The sequence below is a fragment of the Monodon monoceros genome, unplaced genomic scaffold (assembly GCF_005190385.1).
Source record: "Monodon monoceros isolate NGI ecotype Baffin Bay Population unplaced genomic scaffold, NGI_Narwhal_1 Super_Scaffold_10, whole genome shotgun sequence".
Lineage (NCBI taxonomy): Eukaryota > Metazoa > Chordata > Mammalia > Artiodactyla > Monodontidae > Monodon > Monodon monoceros.
This window is the reverse complement of record NW_021703766.1, coordinates 12,328,430-12,347,647: the sequence shown is the minus strand read 5'-3', so window position 1 is coordinate 12,347,647 and position 19,218 is coordinate 12,328,430. Positions and strand designations below refer to the sequence as shown.

Below are 19,218 nucleotides of genomic sequence, written 5' to 3'. Positions count from 1 at the left end.
ACCGGGGTTGTGCATGACCGACGTGTGGTGCCGTGACTGATGGTGGAGGCTATAGGTCTGACTGCGGGAGGATAAAATGGGAAATGAACTGTTGTAATTCTGTCTGCTTCTCCCCTAAACCCAGTGCTTTGGGGGCAATAGATGCCTGCTCCAGGCCCATCTATGACAGAGAGTACAGGAATCCTTGGGATAAACGGGTCTTACAGAAATGTGCAGTGAAGAACCAAGGAGGATAGAAAGACCATCTCCACAGTCCCACCCTGCCTTCCCAATGACCATCTCCGGGGACTGCACAGCCTGGCCGAGACTCCTGCCTTCCAGAAAGCTCCATGGGCCAAGCTGCCTCCAGCAATTAGTCCCTGGGCTCTACCCCAGGATGGAGTCCTGAGCAGGGAGGATGAGATACAAAGACTCAGCTTCCTGAGAGGGGGGGTTGCTGGCGTACTGGCGGCCTGGAAAGGGAGCAGTAACACCTCCCCTTAGTGGGTGACAGGGACCACTGCAGCCCCACGTCGCCCAGGCCACACAGAGAGACATGTGCAGACAGATGCTTTTACTGGGGGCTATCAGGGTTGGGATGGCAGGAGCCCTGGGCTCAGTTGGCGGCCAGGATCTGCTGTACCCAGGGGATGAGTGCAGTAACACGGGCATACACAGCAGGTGTTGATGTGGAACAAGTGCCGCTGCCCCAGGACACGATGCCCACCAGGGTCCAGGCTCCATCCTTCTGGCAGACCAGGGGGCCACCAGAGTCGCCCTGCAGGAGGAGATAGGACTTGTGTTCAAGCCTGAAAGGGAGTACCAGGGCCCTGGTGTGCCCTGACCTGGCAAGTCCAGGGGTGCAGACAAAGCACAAGTGGGGGTCCAGTGGTTGTGCACAAGAGACTCAGATCTGCTCAGATGGCAGCCCCAGCCCTGCCACCTACTCCTGGACGGCCTGGGGCAGGTGGCTTATCCTCTCAGCCTCCCCATCAGCTGTAAAACAGGCTGAAGCGTCCAGCTCGTGGGGTTGGTGTGAGATTAAATACGCCTGGGAAGCCCCACACCACACCTGGCCAGAGCCGGCCCTCACCAGGGGCATCTGGTCCAGCCCTTCACTGGGGCACTGGGCAGGGCATGAAGTTAGACAGGTCATGGCAGAGAGGAGTGGGCCTCCCGGCCTGGCCAGGGGAGGCACGGGCAGTGAGGGCGGGCAGGGTGGCGGAGCCAGGCCGTACCATGCAGGAGGAGACGCCGCTGGCGCCCGCACAGATCATCACGTCGGTGATCTTGCTGCCCCAGTACTTCCTGCAGTCGGCGTTGGACACGATGGGCAGGGCCGCCTGCTGCAGCTTGTCGGGGGTCTTGAGAGCTGGAAGGACAGAGGGCGTGGGGTCAGGGCCCCTCATGCCACCAGCCCGCCCCTGGGGAGAAGAGACCAGGGGCCGCCTGAGCCCCGCCCTCCCCCTGCAAGGTCCCAGTCTTCCTCCATCACGATGATCGTGGACACCGAGCTTCAAAGCTTCCCTGACACCTTCAGGGAGTCTGGGACGCGGCTCCTCTGCGATTCCACACCAGGCAGCGGGGACTGTGCTTCCAGCAGCTGTTGCAACAGGTCCTGCCTCGGAGCCCCGTGCGCCCTGGGCCCTGGCGGCCACTGTGTGTGGGTGGAGGGGCCGTCCTTCCCCCCCAGGGAAGGGGATGCACGTCCTTCTGACCGGGGACACCGGAGGGGACCCCCGAGGGAGCACCTCCCTCCTGCTGCCCTTTCCCGGCTGCTTCTGTCCTGTTACGGGACCAGCCGGGGGCCGTGGCCGGGGCAGAAGAACTCAGGACACTGAGGAAGAACCTGTGGAGGGGGCAGCGCTGGGGGTGTGGGGGGGGGGCTGGGGGCACCTGGGCGCTCAGGCCCGAACCCGACCAGGACACTGGACTCCGGGCCCAGACTTCAGGGGCGCTGGACGCACCAACCTCCTCAGTCTGAAGGGAAATCCGGGCTGTCCCTCTCCTTGCAGGTGAGAGGGGGCAAGACTTGCTGGTACTTGGGTGTTTCTTCAGAAACTGTTTACGTATATATTATTAACCCTCATTTTTATTCATGTCTGGTAGTCTTTTAATTAAGAGCATTTTAAATAAAGAAATGGAAAGATTGATGACTGTATAGGAATTTAGACTAAAACATTTTTAAAAGAGCCACATGTGTCCCACCTGGAGACTCCTGCGGCTCGGGCCGCCCCTACCCCGGACACGCCTCGTGGATGGAAAGGCCACGGCCCGCTCACCGTTGTGCTTGGTCTTGCCCCAGCCTGTGGTGGCGCACAGCGTCCCGGCGGGGAAGTCGTCGTTGGCGCTGGGCAGGCACACGGCGGACACGGTCTCGGAGAAGCACGCGGGCGTGGCCAGCTTCAGCAGGGTGATGTCGTTACGGACGGTGAGCATGCTGAACTTGGGGTTCTTGAAAACCTGCGGGTGGGGCCCAGAAAGGCGAGGTGAGGCCCTGGGTTAAGTCGGGGATCTGCAGGTTTCAAGGAGACCAGCTCCTTTCCTGGCGATCCATTCAGCGGAAACAGACCCATTGGAGCCCGGAATGAGAATCCTGAGACCGGCCTCATCCACGCTTGGCTCCTGTCTCTCAAGCGGCCGAAGGGTCTTCGTCCCCCTGCCCCTGCCTGCAGCCCCGCGGCTGATCCCGGGCCGGCCCAGCAGGGCCTGGGCGTACCTTGGCAATCTTCAGGACCTGGATGTTCTCGGCGTCTGAGCCCTGGTCAAACTCCCCGGCCACCACCAGGTCAGAGGTTCTGGGGGAATCACATGGGGGTTGAGGACTGAGAATGTGCCCTACTCCCCTCCCCCACCCAAGACTGCAGCCCGAAGCAGAACCCTGAGCCCGGGCCCTCACTTGACCCCTCAGTGGGCGGCGGTGACCACCCAGTCCTCGCTGATGAGGGAGCCCCCGCAGAAGTGGAAGCCTGTGCTGTCCTAGAGGAAGATCGGAGGGTTAGCCCCGCCCGGACACCAGCAAAACCAATCTGAGCAGCAGCCCCCAGCTGGGCTGATATCCCAGTTCATCCCCCTACTCGTGTGCAGAATCCTCCCTCACCTGCAGGGACACCTGCCAGGGCCAGGAGCCGGGGACAGCCTCCTCCCCGCTGACGATCCTGGACAGGCCACTCAGCACAGGGTCAATGGCAGGGACCCCGCAGCCTGAGGAGGGCGAGGGGACGGGGAAGAAGGTTTGAGACCCGGAGCCAGTCTGCAGAAATCCTGGTTTGTAGCTCAGCTGTCCAGGCTGACTCAGGACCCTCTGCCACACTCCCCCCTCCTCCAAAAAACTTCTCCTGGTGCCTTCCACCTGTGGGCTCAAGGATCCCCACATACAGCCTGCTGACCCCAGTGTCCCATCCAGGGATGCAGAGGAACAGGGCTGCTCCACCCAGGGCCACCCTGCCTGAAAGAGCAGAAAATAGACTGAGTAATCGGACTATCCTGCCTGGACTCCTAGGCCCACCCTTCCTTGCTGTGAAGCCTCAGACCAGTCACTGAATCCCTGATGCTCATTTTCCTCAGTAAACTGGGGAGCAAACAATCTCACCTCACAAGTCAAAGCTCATCCATTAGATTGGTGGGGCCTGGGGGGTATGCAATTAAAATCTGATAACCCCAGCCCTTGGGGAACCCAGAATTCTGACAGCCGATGGGAGTATGTTTTACACTGAATTCACTAGTCCCAGAGATTTCAGGAACTCTTCATTGTATAAAGTTTTAGTTAATTATTTAATACAACGGGACTTTGATTCCACGCCATAAAAGGACACATTGAGGAAACTGAAAACAAAGGACCTGAATTGTCACAAAACAATGAGAAAAGTCAGGTGTACTTAATGTGTCCCTGACGCATTTGCTGTCTCAGGACCAGGTGAGTTCTCGGCACCTGCATACAGGTTTTACAATTTGGCGACAGTAAAGAAAGTTGGGCAGGTACAGCCCTTACGACCAGCCAGGCCACCCGGGGGTCATGCAGGCCTTGCCGCATGCCCGGACCGGCATCCTGCCCCTGGGGACAGGGGGATGCACCAGCCACTCACTGAAGGTTGTTATCACCAAAACATGTCATCAACATAATCCATTTTTTTGTAATAGCAAGAAGATTAGAATATCAGCTGTGATGTATTCACACAGCTGAGTGTTTTACAGCGATTAAAGTGAACGAGCTGGGTCTTCATATTAACTGGGATAAATCTAAAACCACCCGGGTGGGAAAAGGCATGTTATAAACCTGTAGCGGATAATACAGTTCATGTAAGTTTTTACAAATGTTATACTGTGTTGATGGATTTATGAATGTGTAGTAAATTTGTAAAATCCCACACAGAAATGATACACAGTGAGCTCAGAATAGGGATCACCTTCCGAGGAGGAGAGGGGACTTTAGCTGAATCTGTTTTATGTTTTAAAAAGAAATACCTGAAGCAAATCTGGAAAAAGATAACATTTGCTAAATCCCAATGGAAGGTACATGGATGTCATATTATTTTTTGTATTTTTCACTATTTCGTCTTTTTTTAATAGAAAATGAAACGCTTAGCAAGTGCCCAAAAGAGTAAATAAAAACCCCAGGTGGAGGCCGTGGGAGGGCTCTTGCTACCACACCCTTCTCTGCCCACAGCTCCCCAACCTGAGCCACTTCTGAGGCCTCAGATCTCGGTGCGGCCCAGACTGGCCTTTTCCACCCTTCCAGTGCAGGGTGTGAGGGCTCAGAAAGCTCCAGAAGGACCCCTCTCCTCCCTGCAGGCTCGATTGCCTGTCGGGGTGTGAGGCCCAAGGGAGCAGGGAAGGGGGCTCAGATCTCCCTCTTGGCCAGGCCCCCAGGTTGCTCCGGACAGAGCCCCTCCAGCCTCTGATGGGGCCTGGCTGCGGTGCCATTAGGGGCTCAGGGAACTACTCCTCAGCCCCCTCCCAGACCTGGCTGGCGCCCCTAGCCCCAGCACTCACCGAAGGCGGCCCCCAGGAGGGCGAAGCAGGAGAGGAGCCAGAGAAAGGCCATGCTGCTACAGTCAGGGAGATATGGGGCACCTGCCCCAGCGGCTCCTTTTACATCCCCTGGGACCCCACAGGCCCAGCCCAGCCAGAGAGGCCTGAGTGCCACCCTCCTGTTATCCAGGAACCTTGGGCAATAAGCGGGATGGGGGCGGGGGGACCGAGCCCCCTTCGAAGCCTGTACTGGCTCTCAGCCGGGGACATCCAGCCCCTGGAAAAAGGGCAGCTGCCCTGGCACAATGTCACCCAGGAAACTTGGCAACGCCTGGCATCCCCAGGACACTGCGGGCAAGGCCAGTGTCCAGGCTGGGAGCTCAGGCCCTGCATAGCCCAGCTCTGCAACCAGAACGCAGGGCCGGGGTCTCTGCCACTCCCAGTGCACCAGGGAGGATTCCCAGCTCCTCAGTACAGGCAACCCCACCGTGGGGTCCAAAGAATCCCAGGTGGTCATCACTGGGGGGCCTCGCGTTCTCATCGAAGAGGGTTTTCAATGTGAGACTCGGGATGGGACTTCCCTGGTGGCCCGGTGGTTAGGACTCCGTGCTTCCACTGCAGGGGGCACGGGTTCGATCCTGGTCGGGGAGCTAAGATCCCACACGCTGTGACCCTACATGCCTCGCGGCGCGGCAAATAAATAATCTTTTTTGAAATGTAGTATCATACAGAGACGCCGTGTCATCCAGAGGGTCACCTTGAAACCAGCCCAGCCAAGCAGCTTCAGAGCCTGCATGAGGACACATGTAGGCATGAAGGAATCGCCCCCATGGGCGGCTGTGGGCGGGTCACAGGCTGGCAAACATGCTGACTGGCTGTCCCTTATCTGCCGCTGAGCTCACCCGAGTTCTCTTCTCCTGTGATCATTCTCAACTTAAGGAACTGGTCGCCACATAACGCTTGAGTTTCATGTAAAATGGGGCTTTGATTTCACACCATCAAATGACACATGGAGAAAACAGAAAAACGATTTTAATTGTCACAGAACAATGAGAAGAGGACAGATGTAGGTAATACACCGGTGATGCATTTGCCGTAAGTGGAGGCCAGAAGACTTGTCAGCACCATGGGCACAAGTTCCTTCTCTCCCCTGGGACAGCGCCTGATCTGGACACTGGAGCACCCACGGGAACAGAGCACAGGGCACCCCTGCCCTCATGGGTCCAAGACCCCAGTGAGAGGCACAGACAGGAAACAAACAAGAAAAGTACACAATGAGTCTGAGAAACCTGGAGAGGGTAGGGTCTGGAAAGCTGCTGCCCTGGACAATCCAGCCTGGGCCTCACTGCTGAGCCAGTTTGAGAAGGAAAATGTGCTGACTGGGTGAACTGCATCTGCTTCCAAGGCCTCCGGGGCTCTGTGGCCACAGGGCCATGGTCATCTAGGGAGAAGTGGGTCAGAGCAAACAGGACAATGTCACAGGTCTTGATTTGGACTTGATTAGTTTTGAAGTTTTGTCTCTGAGTTGTAACTTTAGTTTTGTTTCTGAGTTGTAAATTTAATTTTGTTTTAGAGTCGTGTGTTCTCTGCAGGGGGATGTTCAAACTATTTAACCACTGTTGAGCAGGAGCTCTGACCAGGGAGAACAGTGTCTTCGGCAGGGACTGGCCCGCAGAGGCCCCGAACCCTGTTCTCTGGGGGGAGGGCGGAGACAGCCAAATTTGAGGGGGCAAACAGACTGGGGCCAGCAGCTACTTGGTAACCGGGTCTGAAGCTTTGTGATATTTTAGCAGACTGGGTTCCGGCCAGGGATGTCAGCCCTGGCTTTGAGCATAAGGAATCCATATTGAATTCCAGGCCAAGGTAATTTATGTAAATATTAACATTTGCTGTTTCGTTTTGTTTTTCCTTCACTCATTCCAAGCAGGTAGAAAAGACATTTGTATTTTCCTCGCCTCGAGGACTTTTCCAGAGCAGGAAACGGAAGCAGCCTGAGGCCACTGGCTCTTGAGGTCTGTTGGGAAAGTAAACTCTTGGCGAGCAGAGTACAGGAGGGATATGGCCTTGGAGGGTATGTCACAGGGGAGGGAGCGTTTCCCTGGCCCACAGAGATTTGTGCACATTTGCTGGTGTGTTTCTTACCTTGAAGGATCCCTTTTTGCCCCACCCATCCCCTCGTTCAAACCAGACCACGAGGTGAGTACTCCCTGGGAGCAGGGTGACCGTCCCGTCACAAGGAGGGACAGCCTTTGCCACTCACCTAGAGCCATCTTCCCCTTCTTGTCCCCGTGGAGGGTTCCCCTGGAGGGTCACGCCACCCCAGCTCTGGGGGCGGCAGGGGGGAGAGCTCTGATGAACATAATCCCGTGGAGGCAAAGAGGTGAGGAGAAACCCAGCCCTTCTCCTCTTGCACTTTGCCTGAGTCCTGAGGGGAGGCGGGGTTTGGCGCCTTGGCCGCCATCTTGAGACCAGAGAAGAAAGACCCTGACCAGAACCACACCATCGCCCAGTGCTGAGCGAAAAGCCTACAACTGCACACTTCCAGATCCCTGCTGTGTGAGAAAAGCAAACCACTGTTGTTTAGCCACTGTTAGCCACCTGCTCTATTACTAACAGCATCTGAAGTGATACAGACTAGCTGTAAGAATGGTTGTGGATGTCTTCCGTTTTCCCCTTCAGATCCACTCTCCATCCTTCTCCACCTTGCTGGCCTACAGCAAGACTGACCCTCAGGGACAAGACTGCAGAACAGCTTCCAGGCTCTCAGGCTTCCTGTTGGGGTCAGAGCCAGAGATGGGGGAGGAGAGAGAAGTCGGGTATTTATTCTCTGGGTTCCCTCCCTGGGAGGCTGCTGTGGGCTGGCTGTCTCCCTCTGCAGAGGCCACGGACAGCTCAGCTCCTTTCAGGTGGCCCTGTCTGCACAGCCACCCTTGCTGGGTTCCACAACTACTCCCGCTGTGTCCCTTCAGCTCTAGGTGTGTCCCCATTGTTGCTAGAACCCTGTGCACCTCACCATCCTTTGTTGGTTCCCTAAACCCTGCCCACACCTTTGTAAAAATTCCCTTTATTCAAACTTTCCTCAAATAACCCAGTTTGAACGTGCCACCTTTTCTCAGGCACGACCATGACCGATACAGTAACTGTGGCCCCAGGACCACTGAACACAGGATTCTGGGATTGGTTAGCTCACACACTGGAGTGGTCCATGGACAACTTTGCCGGGGAAGATGAGACCTGGTGGCCCATGGCACGCGGTGGCATCACAATTACTCAAATTAACATGGGAGGCGGCAGAGGCTGAAGTGCAGGTGGAAAGAGGCCCTGGCGGTCACGTGGCTGGGGCACTAAGTTCCTACAGCATCAGTGGTGATTATAAATATTGAGGAGTCATACAGATGGCCAATGAGCACATAAAAAAGTGATCAAAATCACCAGTCTTTAGGGAAATGCAAATCAAAACCACAGCGCGGTATCAATTCACACTCATTAGGATGGTTAATATAAACAACAAAAAAGAAAAGGAAAAAACAAATTAATAATTGGAGAGAATGTGGAGATATTGGAACCCTTGTGCACTGTTGATGAGAATGTAAAATGGTGCAGCCACTTTGGAAAACAATATGGTAATTCCTCAAAAAATTCAAAATAGGGCTTCCCTTGTGGCACAGTGGTTGAGAGTCCGCCTGCCGATGCAGGGGACACGGGTTCATGCCCCGGTCCGGAAAGATCCCACATGCTGTGGAGAGGCTGGGCCCGTGAGCCATGGCCGCTGAGCCTGCGTGTCTGGAGCCTGTGCTCCGCAACGGGAGAGGCCACAACAGTGAGAGGCCCACGTACCGCAAAAAAAAAAAAAAAAAAAAAATTAAAAATAGATTTACCATATGATCCCACAATTCCACTACTGGGTATATACTCAAAAGAATTAAAAGCAGGGTCTCAAAATGATATTTGTACCCCCATGTTCATAGCAACACTATTTACAGTAGCTAAAACATGGAAGCAACCCAAGTGTCGATTGACTGATGAATGAATAAACAAAATGTGGTATATATATATATATATATATATATATATATATATACACACACACACACACAATGGAATATTATTCAGACCCAAAAAGGAAGAAAATTCTGACATATGCTACATCATGGATGAACCTGGAGGACATTATGCCAAGTGAAATAAGCTAATCACAAAAAATCAAATACTGGGGCTTCCCTGGTGGCGCAGTGGTTGAGAGTCCGCCTGCCAATGCAGGGGACACGGGTTCGTGCCCCGGTCTGGGAAGATCCCACATGCCGCAGAGCGGCTGGGCCCGTGAGCCATGGCCAGAGCCTGTGCTCCACAATGGGAGAGGCCACAACAGTGAGAGGCCCGCGTACCACAAAAAAAAAAAAAAAAAAAAATCAAATACTGTATGATCCCACTTACATCAGGTACTTAGAACAGCCAAATTCAATGCTAGTTGTCTGGGGCTGGAGGGAGACATTTCTCCAAAGAAGACATCCAGATGGCCAATGGCATATGAAAAGATGCACAACATCGGGCTTCCCTGGTGGCGCAGCGGTTGAGAGTCCGCCTGCCGATGCAGGGGACACGGGTTTGTCCCCTGGTCCAGGAAGATCCCACATGCCGCAGAGCGGCTGGGCCCGTAAGCCATGGCCACTGAGCCTGCGCGTCTGGAGCCTGTGCTCCGCAACGGGAGAGGCCACAACAGTGAGAGGCCCGCGCGTACCGCCAAAAAAAAAAAAAAAAAAGATGCACAACATCGATAATTATTAGAGAAATGCAAATCAAAACTACAATGAGGTACCACCTCACACTGGTCAGAATGGCCATCATTAAAAAGTCTACAAATAACAAATGCTGGAGAGGGTGTAGAGAAAAGGGAACCCTCCTACACTGCTGGTGGGAATGTAAACTGGTGCAGCCACTATGGAGAACAGTATGGAGGCTCCTCAGAAAACTAAAAATAGAATTTCCATATGATCCAGCAATCCAACTCCTGGGCATATATCCGGACAAAACTATAATTCAAAACGATATATGCACTTCTATGTTTATAGCAGCACTATTCACGATAGCCAAGACATGGAAACAACCTAAGTGTCCACCGACAGATGAATGGATAAAGAAGATGTGCTACATATATACAATGGAATATTGCTCAGCCATAAAAAAGAACAAAATAATTCCATTTGCAGTAACATGGATGCAGCTAGAGATTATCATACTAAGTGAAATAAGTCAGAAAGAGAAAGACAAATAACTACCATATGCTATCACTTATACGTGGAATCTAAAATATGCCACAAATGAACCTATCTACAAAAGAGAAGCAGACTCACAGACATAGAGAACAGACTTGTGGTTGCCGAGGGGGAGGGGATGGGGGAGGGATGGAGTGGGAGTTTGGGGTTAGTAAATGCAAACTATTACATATAGAATGGATAAACAACAAGGTCCTACTGTATAACACAGGGAACTATATTCAATATCCTGGGATAAACCATAACGGAAAGAATATAAAAAAAGAATGTATAGGGATTTCCCTGGTGGCACAGTGGTTAAGAATCCGCCTGCCAGTGCAGGGGACATGGGTTTGAGCCCTGGTCCGGGAAGATCCCACATGCCACACAGCAACTAAGCCCGTGCACCACAACTACTGAGCCTGCGCTCTAGAGCCCACGAGCCACAGCTACTGAGCCCACATGCCACAACTACTGAGGCCCGCGTGCCTAGAGCCCGTGCTCCGCAACAAGAGAAGCCACCACAATGAGAAGCCCGTGCACTGCAACGAAGAGCAGCCACAGCTCGGCACAACTAGAGAAAGCCCGTGTGCAGCAATGAAGACCCAACGCGGCCATAAATTAATTAATTAATTCATTCATTTTAAAAAAAAGAATGCACATATGTGTATAACTGAGTCGCTTTGCTGTACAGCAAAACTAACACAACATTGTAAATCAAGTCTACTTCACTTAAAAAATTAAATAAATATTACAAAAAGATATTTGTACACCCATATTTATAGCAGTATTATTTACAGTAGCTAAAACGAGGAAGCAACCCAAGTATCCATTGACCAATGAATGAATAAACCAAATGTGGTAGATATAAACAATATATATATAAACAATGGGGTATTATTCAGACCCCAAAAGAAAGAAAATTCTGACATATGCTACATCATGGATGAACCTGGAGGACATTATGCCAAGTGAAATAAGCTAATCACAAAAAGACAAATACTGTATGGTTCCACTTATACCAGGTACTGAGGATAGTCAATTCAATGCTAGTTGCCTGGGGCTGGGGGTAGGAGAGTTGTAGATTAACGGATATAGAGTTTCAGTTTTGCAAGATGAGAAGAGTTCTGGGGGGAGGGGCAATATAGGGGTAGAGGACTAAGAGGTACAAACTATTATGTATAAAATAAGTTCCATAGGGGATTTCCCTGCTGGTCCAGTGGTTAAGTCTCCTCGCTCCCACTGCAGGGGGCACAGGTTCAATCCTTGGTCAGGGGAACTAAGACCCTCCCCCCATGCCGTGGCAGGGAGGTCGGGCGGAAGAAAAAACACAAAAGCTACAAGGACACATTGTACAACATGAGAAATACAACAATATTTTACAATAACTATAAATGGAGCATAACCTTTAAAAATTGTGACTCACTATATTGTACACCTGTAACATACAATATTGTACCTCAACTGCACTTCAATTAAAAAAGAGTTCTGGAGATGGATGGCGGTGATGGTTGCACGACAATATGAATGCACTTAGTACATTCCGAGCTGTCCACTTAAAATGATTAAGATGGTAAATTTTATATTATATGTATTTTAGCACAATTTTGAAAATTGAAAAAAAAAACAGTGAGGTATCCCTTCACACCTATAATTTTTTAAATGGAAAATAAGTTTTGGCAAGGTTGTGGAGAAATTGGAATTCTCATACATTACTGGTGGGAATGGAAAAGTGATGCTACAAGTGATGCTGCCTGACTCCCAGGCTATAGCAAGCTCCGAATGAACAGCCTCTACTCGTTCTCATTTGGGTGGTCTTCACTGATTTCCACAGAGGCCAAGCTCCTGTTGGCGGCCTCCCCCTTGCATATCGCCCTCCCCAGGGGCCAGGTAACCACTCTTGCGTTTCCAGGCCCACTGACCCTAGCCCTAAGCTAACCTGCACCTCCTTATGGTTTCCCTAAGCCCTGGCCACACCTTTAGAAACAGTCTCTTTGTTAGACTCTCCAGTGAGACTCCTGGCAGAATAAAGGATCGAAATTCAAATTTCATTCTCTAATAGAAAAATAAAGAAACCTACATTTCTTGCCTGCCTATGTTTAGGGCTGAGAATCACTTCATTACAAGAAGCAAAAAGGGAGTGGGGTGGGGGAGGGGTAACAGCCCAAATGTCCTAGCTGGAGAATGGGTGCACAAAGTGTGGTGTGCTTATGAAGTGAAACACCACTCAGCAATAAGAAGGAACACACTGCTGATACACGCAGGAACACAAGTGAATCGCAAAGCCATTTGGTGGAGTGAAAGAATCCAGACACAAAGACAGCATACTGTATGGTGGGGGTGATGATACTTTATATCGTGGTTGTGGCGTTTGTTACACTATGGTATGTATATGTCAAAATTTATCCGTCTCTTCACTTAAGATCTGTGCATTTCACCATGTGTAAATTATACTTTCAATATATCTTATTTTTAGTAAAACAGAGGGTTGGGATTTGACCCCCTCAGTGGCACGACTTCAAGAGGAGTAGCTCCTTCATCTAAGAAAACTGACTTCTGAGTTCCTGCCTCGAAGAAGATGGCACAGTCTCAGAGATGCGGGTCCTGGAGGGACGCATGCGCACTGCCCCGCCGCCCAGTCAGGACCTGGAACCCTGACACAACACCACTCCCAAGGCCAAATCCCAGGAGGTGGCTGGGCAGGGATTGGATTAGGGCCCCCTACTCCAAGCAAAGCTCTTTCCCCAAACCCAGGCTGCCTGGGAGAGAGCCGACCCCATGAGGGTCCCCGTGTATTGGGTCATCTCCTGAGTGACTTTCTTTGATTTACACCTGTTCGTGGGCTGATTTCAGCACTGCCCATTAAACACACTAGACGCCACATACCTGCAACGAGGTAACAGGTGCAGAGTGAAGGTTTTCTGACGTGACAGACAACCCGCGAACAAGGCTGTACCTTCTCCCTGGGAGTTTGCATGAGCAGAGATGGCTGGGCTCCAGGCGTCTAGAGATGAGGCAGGGTTCCAAACCCGAGGATGGGAGAGAAAAGTATCAGCGACAAAGTGAACCCAGGAAAATGCTCTTTACTGTAAACTTGATTGGCTAAACAACTTCTGGGTCCAGGGATCTATCGACTCATCCATGGCCTCTGATTGATGCCGGCTCTGCCGCTGGTCAGCCATAGCCAAGGCTGAACTGTTGCCTACAAGGAGGCGCTCACGGCCAGGGCCGGGGCCGGAAGGGCGGTGGACCTTCTAAAGGGAGCGAACAGAGCGGGCAAAGGCCCAGAGGCAGGAAGTTCAGGGCCCGGCGTTTTGGAGAATGGGGGGCACCTAACACTCTGAGCTTAAGCGTTCTTCCTCGGGGTCGGGCGTTCTGCGGAGTGCGCAGTCTCTCTGGTCGAAACGCCAGGCGAGGGGGCGGGGCGGGTGGAGGTCTGCGCGCCCGGCCGCAGTCAGCTTTGGCCCCGCCCCCAGCAGGAGTCTAGCACCTGCGGGGGCCGCCTTCCCCGCCCCCACCCGCAGCTGCGCGAGTTCCCAGGTCTCTGGCAACCGTGAGCAGGGGGCGCTGGGCGGGCAGGACTCGGGACAGCTGTCGGCTCCCAAGGCCACAGCCACGGGTGGGTTCGAGCCGCCGCGTGCCCTCCCTCACCGGCCACGCCCCTCCCCCACTCAGGCCCGGCGGCTGCCACCTCGCATCTTGGCAGACCCTCGGGACAGCCCTGTACCTTCACCAGGGCCCTCCTCTGTCGGGACTCTTGGCCTCTCCGCCCTGCCTCGTGTCCTCTCGGCTCTTGGTGCCACCCAGGCTCCCTCCACCAGGCCTTTGCCCTCCCTGTTCCCACTCCCTGGACACCGTCTCCACCCAGATAGCTTGGCAAACTCTTGGGTAGCAACTTAATGTCCCCTTCGGAGTGAGGCCCTCCTGCCTCGGTATTAATAATAATAATAACAATGATAATGATAACTCCTTAGCTGGTAGTAATGTATATTTTACTTTTTTTTTTTTTAACTCTTTTCCATAAACTCCCCACCCCTTTCCCACCTAAGCTTGTAAGTCAGGAATTTGTGTTTCTTTCTTTTGTTTGTTCTGTTCCAGCAGGGGCCTGGTAAGCGCTGGTTGATGGGATGGATGGAATTGCACAAGTGGTGGGTTTCACACAGATGGCGCCACACTCTGCATCCTGTTTCGGGCCCTGCTTTCCCACCTAATGCACTGTGGCCATCCCTCCCTGTTATTGGCAGTCTTCTAGAACGCACAAAGGGACCCCACAGGCAAGTCAAGAAGGAGAAGTACCAGGTCTGACCAGCATGGACTGTGTTAGGCCTGGTCCCAGCACACTCAGTATGGACTGTGCCCTTTCATAAAGCGGGACCCTTGCTCTAAGGATCCCCATTTTACATATTTAGAAATGGGATCAGAGAGGGTAAGTAACTTGCCCAAGGCCCCACAGCTGTTTTGTGCTGAAACCTGTGACCCACCACACAACGATCATCAATGCAATGGAAATTAAAAATAGCCATAAGTGGGCTTCCCTGGTGGCGCAGTGGTTGAGAGTCCGCCTGCCGATGCAGGGGACACATGTTTGTGCCCCGGTCCGGGAGGATCCCACATGCCGCGGAGCAGCTGGGCCCGTGAGCCATGGCCGCTGGGCCTGCGTGTCTGGAGCCTGTGCTCCGCAACGGGAGAGGCCACAGCAGTGAAAGGCCCACGTACCGCAAAAAAAAAAAAAAAAATAGCTGTAAGATATCGTTTTACCTATGTTTTTTGGGGTACTTGCCCTGTGCCTGGCAGCCTCACCTTCAAACTTCTCCCTCCCCAGTTTCCCAGTTGCTGGGAAAGGGCCCTGCTGCCCACCCGAAACAGCCCTCCTTGCCCCCTGCTTTCCCGCCTGGTGTAGCCTCCAGAAGCTCTTGCTGGGATGATAGCAGAGGCCCCCTGGCTGGCCCTGGGCCCAGTCCTGCACCTGAATGCCATGTACTCAATTCCAAGGGCAGGATGCCTGGGTGGAGGGGCCTGACTCCGCGTGAACGGGCAGTGGGCGGCTTGCCCTCTGAACCAGCCCACGTGACTGCCCCTGATATTGAACTGAGCCACTGAGCCTTCTTGGCCATCCTAAGACTAGGGGAGCATCCTCAGCCCACTGGTCACCTGTGCCCTCACCATGCTTTGGTCCCTGCCCCTCCCCCTACTTGACCACACTGCCTATGGGGTTTTGAACAACTGCAGACCAACTAAATTACTTGTCCAAGGTCCTCCAGACCATGAGAGACTTGGCTGGGGCTCAAATCCGGCCCAGGCCTGGCTGCTGCCCACAGGGCCCCTCTAGAGGTAGGGCCTGGAGGAGGAAACCTGAATGTCCCCTTCCCCTTAGCTGTGGGTGGAGGGCCGCCTTGTTTGGCCCCAACTTTGCCCTAGATCCTGGCCCCAGCTGCTGCCATCCCAGGCCCTGATGCCAGCCCTGCTCTGGCATATCCTGCCCACTGGGACACATGCCCAGGAAAGGGATTATCACCTCAAGGTCTTCAGATAACAGCCTGGTGCACAGGGATATAATGGGGAGCCCTCCAGGCAGGCGTCCTACACCTCCCTGACTGCGGCACCATGACCTTCCTCTGGCTTCTCTCCTGCTGCGCCCTCCTGGGCACGGCCTTTGGTGAGCACCAGGGCAGGCAGAGGCCGGGAAGGCTGTCTACCCTTCCACCAACTGCTGGAAGGGGTGCTGGCCCCACCAACCCCAAGGCCAGCAAGGAGCAGCGGGGTCCCTGCTCCCAGTTCAGTTGTGTGTGGTGGTGTGAGCCCGAGCGAGTCTTTCTCCCTCTCTGAGCCTCACCACCTCCATCTCTACAATGAGGATGCTGGGAGGACTGGACCAGACCGGCCAGTGTGAGGCCCCCGGGGTGGAGGTGGACCTTCCTGGGGCCTCGCATCGTGTGCAAGGAGGGGCAGCAATTCCAGAGGGACAGAAAGCTCTGTGGCTCCCAAGCAGGCTCAGATGATGAGCAAGTGTGGCTTGGCCCCCATCAGCCCTTTCATGCCCTTGAACCAGCCCTTTTAAACTTTTCCACTTTTGTTCACTGTGTGCCAGGAACTGAGCGAGTTCCTGCTTTGCCTGCTTTGTCTACTAAGGCAAAGCATCTTTCATCCTTATTATACCAACTCTGTGAGGTTAGCCAACTGTAAGATCCCCATTTTGCTGGTGGGAAAACTGAGACTCAGAGTGGTTAAGGTAGGCAGTGATAGGGCCTCCCAGCCCAGGCTTTGGCCCTGCCACCACCTCAAGCTCAGCCTGTTGGGCTTGTCTGGGCTGGAGCACATGTCAGCCTGAATTGTCCCCGGAGTATTCCTGGGGCGGTGAGTCCTGGGTGGGACCTTGGCCTCCACCCCTCACTCCATACTTCCACCCTCAGGCTGTGGGGTCCCTGCCATCCACCCTGTGCTGAGCGGCCTGTCCAGGATCGTCAACGGGGAGGAGGCTGTCCCCGGCTCCTGGCCCTGGCAGGTGTCCCTGCAGGTGAGGGGGGAATTCTGCACACGAGTAGGGGGATGCACTGGGGTATTAGCCCAGCTGGGCGCTGCTGCCCAGATTGGTTTTGCTGGTGTCTGGGCGGGGCTGACCCTCCCCATCTTCCTCCAGGACAGAACCGGCTTCCACTTCTGCGGGGGCTCCCTCATCAGCGAGGACTGGGTGGTCACCGCCGCCCACTGCAGTGTCAGGTGAGAGCCCGGGGTCCCCAAGAAACCCCTTGGGGTGGTTTCCTCCAGCACTGAGGACTTGCCCTTTAACGCCTTCATTTCCCAGTTTCTTATTTGGAAATGTGTAGCAAACCCAGGTCCTTCCAGTGACCTAGGGGTCCCTGGGAAAACACATGGTGGGCTGTAGGCCCAGTTGAGATTCTGAGCTTCCATCTCTGATCGACACCACAGCCGTGTGTGCAGACGCACAAAGACACGCGTGCGCATTACGCCTGCACACGCGTGTACTCACACACATAAGCACCCTGTATCCCAAATGCCCCCCTCACGGCAGGAACCACTCCTTTCTCTGGCCCTCTCCAGAACATCCCATCTGGTCGTGGCCGGGGAGTTTAACCAGGGCTCAGATGCCGAGGACATCCAGGTGTTGAAGATTGCCAAGGTATGGCAGCCCCCAGGGTCCAGGTGTGACCCCAGGCAGGGTGGACCCTCGGGAGTGTGCAGCCCAGGCTAACCCCCAGGGCCCCAGCTCCTCCCGGTCACCCCAATACCCCATCATATCATAATGGGGCAAAGCAGAAAGCAGGGTATGCAAGGCTCCATGAGGGGAAGGTCTGCACCTTGGGCCTGGGCCTCGGGCTCCTGGGGCCATGGAAGGAGCTGCTGAGTTGAACAGGCCATTGTCCACGGAGGAGCACTGAGGCCGTGAGGGGTAGCCTGGTGCCAGGTTCTGCCCCGGTCGGCTTCTTCCCAGACCCCAAAGGCAGCTGTCTGGCCCTGCCCCACAGGTTTTCAAGAACCCCAGGTACAACCCGTTCACCAACAGCAACGACATCACCCTGCTGAAGCTGGCCACGCCTGCGCGCTTCTCCAAGACCGTGTCCGCCGTGTGCCTGCCCAGCGCTAACGATGACTTCCCCGCCGGGACGCTGTGCGCCACGACTGGCTGGGGCCTGACCAAACACACCAGTGAGTGATGAGAGACCACTGGCTGGCCAGGTGGGAGGTAGGGGCAGCAGTCACTAACCACCCACCCTGCCCTTCCAGATGCCAACACCCCCGACAGGCTGCAGCAGGCGACTCTGCCCCTCCTGTCCAACACCGACTGCAAGAAATACTGGGGCAGCAAGATCACCAAGAGCATGGTCTGCGCCGGCGCCAGCGGCGTGTCCTCCTGCATGGTATGGCCTCCTATGCTCCCTTCCCTCCCAGCCTGGGGTGGGTTCAGGCCAAAGCCCAGGCCAAGGGCTTGGGCAGAGAGAAGAAATGGAAGTAGCAGGCAGACCTCTTTCTAGGGCCTGCCACTCTCTCCCTGGGCATTCCTGCCTGAGTAGTTGGGAAGATAGGGCTCCTGGAAGGTCATCAGTGACCTCAGCAGAGAGGTACCAGAGCAAGGGGCTCTGGTCTCAGAGCTGCCATGTTGCAAGATTCCACTAATATCAAAGTCTGAGTAATGGCACCTCCTGGAATTGTGCAGTGCACAGCCTGGGCAGCAGAGCATGGTGGCCCAAAAGGGCTCCAGAAGGGGTCTGGCAGCCCCTCCTCCCTCACAGTAGCCCCACGGCCAGCACCACCCATGCTTTCCTCCTATCAATGAAACCTGCTCTATTGAGCCTCTGTTATAGGACCCCACCCCAGGGGGTAGCCCAGACTTCCAGGGACACAAACCACAGGAGCTGCTGAAGTTTCTTTCATAATCCTTCTCATATGCATGTTCTGAGCTTCTACTGGCTGTCAGGCCTGGGACTGGGCTCTGGGAACAACGTTCAGTGGCCTCTGGGCCAGGCCACCTGGCCTGCCAGACCCAAACCCCCTCCTCCCTGTCCTGCAGGGCGACTCTGGTGGGCCCCTGGTCTGCCAGAAGGATGGAGCCTGGACCCTGGTGGGCATCGTGTCCTGGGGCAGTGGCACCTGCTCCACCTCCAGCCCCGGCGTGTATGCCCGCGTCACTGCACTCATCCCCTGGGTGCAGCAGATCCTGGCAGCCAACTGATGACCAGGCTTCACCCTGGCCTCCCTGCTGACCTTGCTTCCACAAAGCCTCAATAAACCAGTGGAAGACATGCTGATGGTGTCTGTGACCTGTTTTTGGGCTTCTGAGAGTCCACTCTGCTCCTGAATTTGGACCTTCACTGAACCAGGTGTCCGGGGGTGTCCAGGAGGGCCCCTCCTTAGTTCACCTCCCAAGAGTGGCCAGGAAGGGCACAGGCAGATAAAGGGGGACCGTGACCCCCACCTCTCACCTCATGCTTCCACCTCCAACTTCGGGGTCCTCACCATCTGCCCCCAGCTCTGTGTGCCCAGGGCCTGCCCACACACC

General features: G+C 54.4%; 2 protein-coding genes across 3 annotated transcripts; one reads left to right on the top strand and one right to left on the bottom strand.

Annotated features, from left to right (window-relative positions):
• Positions 1–595: 595 nt before the first annotated feature.
• Positions 596–5,023, bottom strand: LOC114885776 (chymotrypsinogen B-like). The gene is given in 7 exon segments (XM_029206058.1): positions 596–757; positions 1,218–1,351; positions 2,262–2,442; positions 2,699–2,777; positions 2,879–2,958; positions 3,080–3,183; positions 4,972–5,023. Coding segments are annotated over 7 exon segments (792 nt in total).
• Positions 5,024–15,806: 10,783 nt separating this feature from the next.
• On the top strand, positions 15,807–19,040 carry LOC114888044 (chymotrypsinogen 2). Of its 2 annotated transcripts, XM_029209940.1 has the most exons (7): positions 15,807–15,858; positions 16,613–16,716; positions 16,840–16,919; positions 17,262–17,340; positions 17,687–17,867; positions 17,946–18,079; positions 18,730–19,040. In XM_029209940.1, exons 1-7 carry the CDS (start codon positions 15,807–15,809, stop codon positions 18,889–18,891), a joined length of 792 nt encoding a protein of 263 aa, XP_029065773.1. In that variant the 3' UTR covers positions 18,892–19,040. The 2 variants fall into 2 exon arrangements, with proteins under 2 accessions (XP_029065773.1, XP_029065778.1); XM_029209945.1 differs by lacking the exon at positions 17,946–18,079.
• The last annotated feature ends 178 nt before the right edge of the window (positions 19,041–19,218 follow it).

Coding starts and splice junctions, on each gene's coding strand:
- LOC114888044 (XM_029209940.1), top strand. CDS start 15,807: ATGACCTTCCTCTGGCTTCTCTCCTGCTGCGCCCTCCTGGGCACGGCC. Junction 17,341..17,686: donor AGGTGTTGAAGATTGCCAAG/GTATGGCAGCCC, acceptor CCTGCCCCACAG/GTTTTCAAGAACCCCAGGTA. Junction 17,868..17,945: donor GGGCCTGACCAAACACACCA/GTGAGTGATGAG, acceptor CTGCCCTTCCAG/ATGCCAACACCCCCGACAGG.